Source organism: Gymnoscopelus microlampas, assembly GCF_963454915.1.
Source record: "Gymnoscopelus microlampas genome assembly, chromosome: 14".
Taxonomy (NCBI): domain Eukaryota; kingdom Metazoa; phylum Chordata; class Actinopteri; order Myctophiformes; family Myctophidae; genus Gymnoscopelus; species Gymnoscopelus microlampas.
The window spans coordinates 45,451,798-45,464,422 of record NC_139951.1 but is presented as its reverse complement, the minus strand read 5'-3'; the positions used below and the strand labels follow the sequence as shown (position 1 = coordinate 45,464,422).

The 12,625-nt window shown below is 42.6% G+C and overlaps 1 protein-coding gene across 1 annotated transcript in view; it reads right to left on the bottom strand.

Moving 5' to 3' along the window:
• Nucleotides 1-12,625, bottom strand: part of LOC311060681 (protein sidekick-2-like) — a 216,801-nt gene that overhangs the window by 36,122 nt on the left and 168,054 nt on the right. The window contains exons 38-40 of the mRNA XM_084078960.1: nt 7,848-7,973; nt 2,615-2,779; nt 2,342-2,482 (exon numbers count right to left, since the gene is read on the bottom strand). Coding sequence (XP_083935086.1) covers nt 2,342-2,482; nt 2,615-2,779; nt 7,848-7,973 — 432 coding nt within the window. The remainder of the gene's footprint in view (nt 1-2,341; nt 2,483-2,614; nt 2,780-7,847; nt 7,974-12,625) is intronic.

Here is a 12,625-nt window from a genome sequence, read left to right as displayed (position 1 = left end):
ACACAGAACGATAGGGGAAAGCAAAGCGTGGAGAGAGAGAGAGAGAGAGAGAGAGAGAGAGAGAGTAAACGTGGGAGAGAGAGAGAGAGCGGTGGGTCGGTCCAGTGCTTTCTCTTGGCAGTGTGGCCCATGCATGGTGGGAGGCTGTGAGACCGTCTTTGTGTTGGAAAGAGAAGGACTCTCTTGTATGTTTTCCCCCCCTCCCTCCCTCCCTCCCTCCCTCCATCAGTCAGAGAGATGGGCATGGACTCACGGGGTCTCCCCTCCCATGGCCTCCGCTGCCCGGCCCCCAGACCGGCCGGCAGACAGACAGACAGACAGCCCTGGCAGCTAGAGGGCCCATATAGCAGTAGAAGTGCTGAGCCAGGGGAAATGGCCCCCGCTGATGTCAGTGCTGCAGAATAAACAAGTAGGGTCCTCATCCATCCAACCCGTCTTTCTCTCTTTCTCTGTCTGTCTGTCTGGCTAAAGTAGTGATTCTCAACGTTTTTCATTTCAAGGACCCTCCTGTTTGATATGAATTATAGGCCAGTGTTTCTCAAACGATAGTTATGTATGTAACCACGGTTCTATGAGTCCCGAATGACCGCCAGAGGCGGTGCTTGAAGCAGTGGTTCTCAAACTTTTTCGTGTCAAGGACCCCCAAATTGACACTTATTAGCCCGCGGACCCCCATTTCAAAAGATATGCCAGGGACCCCCATAAGAGAAGATTTTTTACGCCTCTAGCAGTGATTCTCAACCATTTTAATTTCAAGAGGACCCCCAGTTTGACATGCATTAGGGCTACAGACCCCCATTTAATGGCATTTCTATCACTTGGACCACAATTTATATTGTAAAATCTATGTCAATTTAACTCTGAGAGTGTACAAATGGAACCAAATGGACCCGTTTTGGTTCCATTTGTACACTCTCAGAGTTACAGACCCATAAGGGTCCATTTGGTGCCTAATCTATCATGCCCACTTTGAGAACCAATGACTTGAATAGTTCCCTTCGTGCATGCGCGAAGGGAACTATTCAGTGCTTTAAGCACCGCCTCTGGCGGCCAGCAGGGATGAAATAGAACATAATTCGTGTCAAGGACCCCCACTACACATTGATATGTATTTGGCCGCGGACCGGACCCCCATCTGAAAATGTTTTGTGTGCCAGGGACCCCCCAGAAGAGAAGATTTATGTTAAAAAAAACATTTTCAATATTTTTTCAAAAATACAAGATGTACAAGCTCTCGGCGTGGCACGAAGTGACCCGCTGTGAGCTTGTAGATCTGCTATTTTTGAATAGCCAACATACAAATGGATAAAGTGATTGTTAAAATGATTGTGACTCTTAATGTTAACTACTTTTGCTTAATTTAACTCTGAGAGTGTACAAATGGAACCAAATGGACATGTGCCTTTGTACACTCTCATAGTTACAGACTGACATACTAGGGCTATAGGTTGCAAAAGCGTTTGCCATGCTGTATAATTAGCTAAGTGGATGTTATGAGCAACACCTGTAGCAACGGTACAGCAACACGTAGTCACAGTTTTCCCAAAATAATGGTGTTAGATTGCTTTGCTAAAGAATCCCTGAGATACAAACAGATGTTCCAGGTTTCAGACAGCTCTCATCATCATAGTGTTTAATGTTCCTGATGTGACTTCAATAGAACATGTTGCATCGCTAATGGTAGATATACAACAGCTGCTCATTTATCTAAAACCACTGATTCTACACCAGTTTCTAAACCAATTTCCAAACAGTGGGTCCGGACCCATTTTTTGGGGGTTGTGAGTCAATATCCCTTTTTTATTTCCTATACCAAAAAATAAATAAAAGTCTATCTATCTGTCTGTCTGTCTGTCTGTCTGTCTGTCTGTCTGTCTGTCTGTCTATCCTTCTGCCTACACAAATCCTAGGCAAAAACTAGGATGAGTCTCAAAGAATATGATTATTGTCAGAATCGCGGAAAGTCTAGAATATTTGGTGGCCCAGATGTCATTTTTCACAAGATCGGTGGTTGTCGCAATGACCTGCACGAAATAAACCCACACAATGTAACAACGTGTACGTTCCACAATGCAATTCCAATGGTAAAAACTGTGTTGTTTCACTCGTTGAAGAAACTATTTTTTTTGCTCTCCATTTTTTAAAATGGGCTTAATTTGGTGTCCGAGGAGAGCTGCAAAGTTTGTGAACGACTGTGCTAAACCTTTTTATGGCATGACTCTGCAGGAGTCTATAGTCATCTAGAAGAGGGTCTGTGTGTGTGTGTGTATTCGTCTGTGTGTCTGGACCTAATCTTGCGCAAATCCTGTTGAGAGGCAGTGGTGTGACTGTGTGAACCCACCTGAGTCGGACTTCTTGGCGTACTTCTTGCTCTGCCCTCTGATGATGAGGATGAAGACCAGCAGCAGGATGAAGATGAGGCCCACCAGAGCCACCACCACCAGGAACCACCACTCCTCATAGAACGGCGCCACCTTCTGGGCTGGAGGGAGGGAGGGAGGGAGACAGCTTGGTTAGAATCTAGATCAGTGGATCAGTAGATTCCTTTTGGTCGAGAGCCGCCGGTTGAGAAACCTGCAATAAATGAACTGAATGAAATGTGCGTCTCTCTCACCGGATATGGATGGAGAGGGCAGGCTGGGCGAGCCGTAGCCGTAGTCGTTGACCCCGATGACCCGGAAGTCGTAGCTGACCCCTTGCTTCAGGATGTCCATGTTGAAGGTGTGTGACGTCACTTCCTTGGGGATGTCCTTGATCAGGATGTCCCACAGGCCCTCGTCTGCAACACAGAGGCATTCTGGGTAATGTAGGCCAGTGGTTCTCAACCTTTTCAGGCCGCGAACCCCCCAAAATAATCTTATATAAACTGGGGACCCGCCGCCCTGAGAAGCACTTGGAATTGTAGGAGTTGAGGCATTACATTTAGTTTGACTCGGTTCCAAAGACAGTTGTGAGGCGTTGTGAGCTTGTAGATTGGCTATGCTATCAAAAAAATAGCATATATACGAGCTTGTAGATCTGCTATTTTTGAAAAATCGTGAACGTTTGTGCAAATCTTTGAATATATTTATATATTTTTAAAGCGAACATTTTACTTCTTCTGGGGGGTGGGGTCGGCGGCCAAATACATATAATGTTGGGGGTCCTTCACATGAAAAAGTTTGAGAACCACTGATATATAGCAACTTACGTTTTTTTCAGAAAACTGTTAAGATGTAGAAGACATTAGAATCCCCAGAAGCAAAGATTTGAGTTTCAAATGTTTACTTAAAAATATATATTCAAAGATTTGCTTTTCAAGAATTTTCAAAAAATAGCAGATCTACAAGCTCATAGTGCGGCACTCGGTGCCGCGCTATGAGCTTGTGTATCTGCTATTTTTGAACAGCTAAAGAAATCTAAAATGCCACGGTCTTAATGGGTTAAACTGGTCTGAACTGAAGTGAACCCTGAAATCAGCCTCATTCATGTTGTTTTCTCAGCCACTCAGCCATGCAGCTCTCACACTTTTTTTTTTTTTTTACCAAAGTCTTTGCTCACCGTTTATGATCTATAGGCCCGCTTTAAATGTTACAGCCTCACTTAAATTGATGGATCGCATAACATTTGTTGATATTATGAGTTGCCCCGAGCGCTGCCAGCCACGACCCGCTGGATTTATATCAAATAAACACGGTAAAAAAAAACAGCATGTTGTCAAAAGGCATATTGACGTTTATTCACACGTTTTACAACTTTATCCCACCCGCGCCGCCCCCGGGCTCGTACTTAACCCATTAAGGCCCAAGGCTGATTGGACAAATGCCTTCTACATCAGTAGTTCTCAAACTTTCTCGTGCCAAGGACCCCCCAAAAATGATATACTGTATAGGTTTGGCCGCAGATCCCCATCTGAAAATGTTTTGTGCCAGGGACCCCCAAAAGAGAAGATAATGCCAAAAAATGTTTTCAAGATTTTTCAAAAATAGCAGATGTACAAGCATTCAGCGAGTAGCTTGTACATCTGCTATTTTTGAAAGGCTAACACTAAAATCTAAAATGACTCGGATGCTTTCCCGGTTAAAACCGGGAACGCATCTGTGTTACCACTTTAACCATTATTTTATTATTTGGCTCTTCAAAAATGGCAGATATACAAGCTCATAGTAAATCTGCTATTTTGGAAAAGTTGTGCAAATCTTGGAATATATCTTTTTTTAAGCGAACATTTTTTACTCAAATCTTTGCTTTTGGAGATGGGGGTCCGCAGACAAATACACATCATTTTGGGTAGACCTTAACATGGAAAAAAAGGTTGAGAACCAATGATATTATAGCAACATAATTCTTTAAAAAAAAAAAACGATTAGGATTTAGAAGACATTATTTTGAAGAATCCCCAGAAGCAAAGATTTGGGTTAAAAATGTTCGCTTTAAATATAAATATATATATTCAAAGATTAGCAAACATTTCGCGGCACTCGGTGCCGTGCTAAGAGCTTGTATATCTGCTATTTTTGAATAGCCAAAGTATATGCCCAGGACCCCCAAAATGATAACGTATTATTCACTCTGAGAGTGTACAAATGGAACCAAATGGACCTGTAAGGGTTCATTTGGTTCAGAGTTAGAAACCTGTAAGGGTCCATTTGGAACCTCATAAAGATTCCCTAGAGACCCCTTTATTGAGAACATAGTTAATTAATCATTAATACCATTGAGCCAATTCCAAGGTTTAAATACCAAAGTTATTGACTTTCATTGAAAAAAAAAAAAAAAAAAAAAAAAAAGCATATTTATTTGCGAACCGTAAAAAATGTGTCCGCGACCCACAAAATGGGTCCCGAACCCACTGTTTGGGAAACCTTTGGTCTAAAAATCCATCTGTCCCTGCAGGGAGTATCCCCATATCCATCATCATCATCTGGCCTGTCATGGACTGTCAATCACACCTGAAACCAGATGCCGTTTGTCTCAATTGCAGCCCTGCAATCAATAGTCCATTAAGGAAGAGATGACACGCACGAACGAACGCACACATACACATATTGCACACGGACGCACGCGCGTGCGTGCACGCACCCACGTTTGTATAACTGTACTAGTGATGCCATCAACATTTTAGGCAGTGGTGGAAAAAAGTACTCAAATGTTTTACTTAAGTAAAAGTAGCGATACTGCAATGTAGAAGTACTCTGTTACAAGTAAGAGTACGGAATTCTACATCTACTTGAGTAAAAGTACAAAAGTATTGGTATCAAAATGTACTTAAAGTACCAAAAGTAAAAGTACTACATGTTTGAAAATAGCAGATCTACAAGCTCACAACGCGTCGCGATGCGACGCGTTGTGAGCTTGTAGATCGGCTACTTTCAAATAGCCTAGGTATAAAACAGGGCTGAAGTGGTTAATGTATGTTTTATAATGTAATGATTTATATCTGCAAAGTAACTAGTAACTAAAGTTTTCAAATAATTGTAGTGGAGTAAAAGTACAATATTTGCCTCTGAGATGTAGTGGAGTAGAAGTAAAAGTATTGGAAATTGGAAATACTCAAGTAAAGTACAAATACCTCAACATTGTACTTAAGTACAGTACTTGAGTACATGTACTTAGTTACTTTACACCACTGATTTTAGGACGTTGAGTGGCAATTTGTTGCCATTTAACCCTGAGAAGACTGGGAAAGCATCTGTCATTTTAGATTTTAACCACTTTTAACCATTATTTTATACTTTGGCTATTCAAAAATATCAGATATACAAGCTCATAGCACGGCACAGAGTGCACGCACGCACGTGCACAGGCTGGTATAGCATCTGTTTACACTTCCCACCACTTTCATTAATGGTGTTATCTATCTCTATAGAAGGTTTCAGGTTTTTGACAGATGGCTGTTGTGTGTGTCCGCGTCCTTCCATCCATGTGTTTCCCAAACAGCGGGTTGGGACCCATTTTTGGGGTCACGGAACCCATTGCTGTGGGTTGCGAGTAAATATCCCCTTTTTTTCAGTTTCCTACTTTTATTATTATTTCAAAAACTTTAGAAAATGTCACAAACACAAAAAATAACCATCACAATTTTCCATGAATGAAACAATCAGGAATTTCAAAAATTGAGGCTGCACTATGTAACTTTTCTCTTCTACGCCGGATTTGAAAAGGTTTTCCTTCGCAAGTGCTGATATTTTTTTTTTACCATTGAGCGTAAGGGCAGGAGGAGTGAAGCCATGACACAAGTCGGCGCTTCAAAACCATGTGACTTCCATAGGGAATGAATTGAAACGGCTTCACCCCCCCCCCCCCCATTAAGACCTGAGGTGATTCTTCATTTTTTTCCTTCAGATTCAACAGTTTTTTGTAAAAAAAATGAGCTTGTATATCTGCTATTTTTGAATAGCCAAATAAATCTATAGAGACACAGATACGTTCCAGGTCAACTCTCTCAGTGCCAATGAAATAAAAATAAAAAGTTCATACTGTGCCTGCAATTTTTAAGTAAAAAAAAAGGTACTCAGGAGCCGAGATACAGCCTTTTTCAGTTATAAGTTAAACAAGAAGTGAATGGAGCAGCAAATCTTCGGATCACGATATCTTGGGTTCTGAAAATTATTTTCCAAAAAACTCGGGATTTTCGTTCTTGGCACTGAGGGCATTCAGAAAAAACTCGGGATAACTTGTTTTGTGGTACTGAGAGAGTTAATGGGTTAACTGTGTGTACGAGGCCTAAGAGAGCCTGCCTGCTTGCTCAGGGGATAAAAATTCAATATTGACCATCAGGTCAAAATTCATGTCAGATCCCGTGTCTAGGTGAGGCATGGCCTTTGACACGATCTAAATGTCTCAATAGAAGAGCAGGGAGACAAAATACAACCACCCTTTGCATCCGAATTGCGGGGAAAGCTTTTGCTGAAAATATCCGATCGACAAGCTCACAACTGGATGTAGATCGGCTATTTTCATTATTTTTACCCATTCAATCCGGGAACAAATGTCTTCTAAATCCTAACTGGTTTCTGAAAAACGTATGTCGCTATAATATCAGTGGTGCTCAAACTTTTTCATGTCAAGGATCTCAAAAAATGTTGTTCCAAGGACCCCAAGAAGCAAAGATTTGAATTACAAAAAAGTATGTATGCATTGAGTGTTGATTTTGACAGCCAATTTTGATTTAGTTTTAGTCATAGTCTTTTGAATAAAGTTCCATCTAGTTTCAGTCATATTTTAGTCATCTGAAAAGGTTTACTGTTAGTCTAGTTTTAGTTGACTAAATAGCATAAGATTATAGTCGACTAAATCTACAGTTGATTTAGTCGACTAAAATGTATTTTGGCGGTGCCTTGATGGAGGCGTAATTTCTGATTTTACACTTGGTTGCATGCTGAAAATAGCCGATCTACAAGCTCACAATGCGTCGCAGTGCGACACGTTGTGAGCTTGTAGATCAGCTATTTTCAGAGCGCAACACCTGAGCGCAACCAAAAAAAAAAAGGACTTGTCTTTTAGTTCTACTGGATCTCTTCTCCACTAGACCCTCACTGACATTTTAGTCTAGTTTGTATTTGTTGACGAAATTGTCAATATATTTAGTCTTAGTTTTAGTCATCATAGTTTAGTTATTTAGTTTTTCGTCAGTGAAAAAAGGTAGTTTTAGTCGACAAAATCAACACTAAAGATTTGCACAAATTTTCACGATAAAAAAAAAAATCGCAGATCTGCTATTTTTGAATAGGCCAAAGACATCTAAAATGACACAGTTGCGTTCTCGGATTGAATGGGTTAAATATGTTTGCAAGACAGGGCCCTAGATTGGTTAAAAAGATAGGGCCCTATAGTTGGTTAAAACGTTATGGGAACCACCGTCTTACCTGACGGTCTGGCCTCGATGACGTAGCGGGTGATGGGGGAGCGCCCGGGGTCTCCGCTGGCCCAGTGGATGGTCAGGGCCGAGCCGTAGCGGGTGATGAAGGGCTCTCCAGGGGGTCCCGGGGCTCCTGTGGGTAGAGAGAGGGTGGGGTCCAAAGAATCAGAATAAAAAAAAGACTTCATTGTCACATGACTTGGTTTACATGGTGACACAAGGTCGTAGAGATCATCACAATCATCTTTATTGTCACATCACAGGTAGGCTAGGTCATTGGTTCTCAAAGTGGGGTCTGGGGACCACCCCAGGGGTCCTCAGGGAGGTTCCAGGGGGTCCCCAGCAAAAGTAGTTAACATAGCGTCACAATCATTTGAACCACTTTATCCATTTATATGTTGACTTTTCAAAAGTAGCAGATCTACAAGCTCGCAGCGTGTAGATCTGTGGCTCATGTCTCAAGCGGACTTGAGCCACGAGAGTCACAGCAGAGTGAGCCGTGAGACGATCGAGTCGACCGTGTCCGACGGTGACTTCTTGGGGTGAGTGCGCGTAGGTGTGACTGGGATGCCAGGTTGTAATTTAATTTAATGCATGAACCCTTTCCGATGCCCTTTTATTTGTAAATAGGTTTAGGTAAAACACTTGTCCATGCCCAGGGATGTGAGCACTCACAAAGTATTTGCAGACTTTGGGTTATGCACTGTGTACTTACTGTACATAGTATATCAGGGATCAAAATTAACTTTTTTACTTGGGAACACCTGAAGAAATTCCACTACCAATGTATTTTGAAGGCTACGCACGCACACCCGGTGCAGCTCAGCTAAGCTTAGCCAAATCTTTGTTCTCATTCACAGAGAGATACGTTTTTCTCTCCGCAGCCAGCTCGCGCCATTTCTCAACTTTAAAATACTTGTAATAGTGTACTGTGTATAGTGTTTCTGACCTGCGGTGATATCACATATAAACAGCTGGAATATCGGAAACAAATAAATAGTTATTGTATAGATGTTTTAGAATCTACATTTTTACACTGGAAGCACGATTTGTGGGCTCCATATATATGGGCTGAAACATTGCCCAGATATGGAGATTCTATGACCTCACATTACTGTGACATCATAGTACGATGTCATAGAGTCTATGATGTAGACGTCCGGCGTCATATAGAACTGGCCTCCAATATAAATGGTAGCGCACGCAATGAAGACTCTTGTTTTGGAGCAGGGTTCACCAAATTCTACTTGAAATAGTGTCAGTCTGTCCATGTTGCACTACACAGTGAAGCTGCGAAACGCGAAAATAAATGGCCTCAATTTTGCTGTTGTTGCCGTTGTTGCCGTGGGATGTAAGGTGTACTCGTTTGGAGGTAGGACGCCAAAAGATCAGATCAGCACCTACGTCTTCAACACAGTGTCCTTGCGATGGAGGGCGTTGCCCCGAGTGACGACTACAAGAGGAGAACGTCCCCTTGAGGTTCCCTCCACGCGCCACAGCCACACAGCTGTGCTCATAGGCGGTACTGTCTACATATGGGGGGGAAAGGAGGTGGATGAAGGTGTTCGCGACAAAACGCTTTATGCATTTGATGTCGACACCCACAGATGGGTCAAGCCTGAGGTTTCTGGAACTGTTCCAGAGGCGAGGTATCACCATTCAGCCTGCGTCTTGGGGAAGGTCATGTATATCTATGGAGGAATGACCCAAACTCATAGAGTTACTGATGACATGCACAAGATGGACACTGCTACAATGGTCTGGTCTTTAATCAACACCAGAGGAACTCTATCACCTGCTTCAGCATTTCACTCTGCCACCATCATCGGGAAAAAGATGTTTGTTTTTGGGGGGCGTAACGGGGGTGATGACCAAAATGTCCGAGTGTTTGACACGCAGACAGACTGCTGGCTGAGCACGCCTTCTGCACGGCTTCTTCCAGAACAACGCTGGTGGCATTCAGCCTTTGCCTACAATGGAGAGCTGTACGTATGTGGTGGCCAGAACTGGAAGGTAAATTTTGGCAAGTCCACAAATTATCTGTGGAGATTCAGTCCAGAGACATTTTCCTGGAAGGGGTTAAGTCCACGGTGAATGGCCCGTTTAGGATGATTGCCAGCTGCTGTTGCATGGTGGGAGATCGTGTCATCCTCTTTGGGGGATTTAAAGAAGGCCCGACACCCAGTGATCACCTGTACATAATAGACTTAAGTCCTAGTCTCAAGACGTTATGCAAGCTAGCGGTTATTCGGTACGGTCTGGATCGGTCAGAACTACCGCATGATGTCAGGTGGGAACTGGCCGTCATGATGACTGAAAAAAATGTGTGTGGTCATCACATGACTCACTTAAAAAAAAACATAACTGTGTTTTTTTTAAGTGCCATAGTCCTATTCATAGGGCTGCACATGCGTCATGTGTTTCGCTAGCCAATCACAGTCCTGAATAGAGTCAACCAATAAAGTCAGCCAATCCCATTACAGCTAGTGGTCATCACACTGATGGAAGCTCACTTAAAGAAAAGTATAGATTTGCATTGAATGTGTAGGGGTTAGGGGTGTAGACTGGTGGCCAATCACGGTGCAGGATTAGTCAATGTCCAAACCTCACATATAGGGGGCGGTTACATCGCCCCAAAAATTGAAAATTCTTTCTCCAGAATTTCCTCCATTCTTATATCCATTTTCATATTATTTGGAGAAAGGGAGAACTCTTTAAAGCTGTGACACGTTAACATAAATTCAACAATATTGTTAGCAAAGATAATTGTGAACCAAAAACAAACAAGCAAAACAGAAAAAAACGTATGATTTACACTGATGATGGTGCTGTCAGAAAAAATCCATTAAAAAAATCTATGACGCCATCAAAGCTGCAGCATCACTTGGAGACCACTCATAGACACAAGAGAAATATCTGTGGAATACTTCCAGCTATGGTCTCAAATCTCTCAGTGGTGTTGTGAGCTTGTAGATCAGCTCTTCTCAGCTGCTGTCCTTTACACCAGTAGTTCTCAAACGTTTTCGCGCCAAGGACCCCCCAAATTGATAATGTATTTGGCCACGGACCCCCATCTGACAAGGTTTTGTGCCAGGGACCCCCAGAAGAGAAGATTTATGTTAAAACAAGAAATGATTAAAAAATGTTAAAACACCTTTTAAGATTTTCCAAAATGTTCAAAAATAGCAGATGTACAAGCTCACAGCGCGGCAGTAAGTGCCCTGCTGTTAGCTTGTATTATCTGCTATTTTTGAATAGCCAAATAAAATATAGATAAAAAGGTTGAAACGGTTGTGATGACCCCCCTGGAATCTTTAGTTTTAAGCACCAGTTTTACGTGACATACAGAAGTATATTTATCTTTTTTAGAGCCTACATTTTCACACAGAGAGCAAAATTTGTGGGCTCCATATGTATGGGCTGAAACTTTGCCCATGATATGGAGATTCTATGACCTCACATTACTTTTTTTCTTTAACCAAGATTTTTATCCCACGATTTTTGTAACCCATATTTGTCACCCGGTGCAAATTGTCTAAGTAATCCTGGGCGTTACACTCCCTCTGCCAGCCTAGGGAGAGCCTAGAGCCGAGCCGAACCTTCAATGCATGAGAGCTAGCAAGCCGCTTCTTATCACCTGACAGGGGGGAGTTTCCCTGGTTAGACGTAGCGCGTGGAAGGAACACGTTTTTCCAATCAGTTCCTTTCCCCTCCATCAGGTGCCCCGGCTGACCAGGGGGAGGCAGTATAGAGACCAGGATTACTGCATGTTTTTGTGAGGGTACCTAACCTAGGAGACACTGGGAGAACATACAAACTCCACACAGACAAGCCCTTTTGCCAACTTCACCTAGGGTATGGGCACTGATGACGCGGAGGAGAGAACACGCCCACAGCGTCCCCGGCGGGAATCGAACCCAGGACCTTCTAGCTGTGAGGCGACAGTGCTACTGACTGCTAACTAGGGATGTCCGATATTATCGGCCTCCCGATATTATCGGCCGATATTAGCATAAAAATTGATATCGGGAAAATATCGGTATCGGTTTTTGAAAAAAAAAAAAATTTTTTTTTTTTTTTTTTTTTTTTTTTGCTTTATAAATAAGTTACAGGAGTTCTTACTGTATATGGTGTGTGTGATATGAAATTTGAGCTTACCCTAATCACAATAATCCCCGCATATATCGGTATCGGTTGATATCGGTATCGGTAATTAAGAGTTGGACAATATCGGTATATCGGTTATCGGTAAAAAAGCCAATATCGGACAACCCTACTGCTAACCTCACATTACTGTGACATCATAGTACCGATGTCATAGAGTCTATGATGTAGGCGGCCGACGTCATATAGACTGGCCTCCAATATAAATGGTAGTGCACGCAATGAAGACTCTTGTTTTGGAGCAGGGTTAACCAGATTCTACTTGAAATACTGTCGGTCTGTCCATGTTGCACTGCACAGTGAAGCTGCGAAATGCCTCACATAATAATGGCTTCAATACTGCTGTTGTTGCCGTGGGATGTAAGGTGTACTCGTTTGAAGGTAGGACGTCAAAGGATCAGATCAGCACGTACGTCTTCAACACAGTGTCCTTAAAATGGAGGGTGTTGCCCCGAGTGACGATTATAAGAGGAGAACATCTCCTTGAGGTTCCCTCCACGCGCCACAGCCACACAGCTGTGCTCATAGGCGGTACTGTCTACATATGGGGGGGAAAGGAGGTGGATGAAGGTGTTCGCGACAAAACGCTTTATGCATTTGATGTCGACACCCACAGATGGG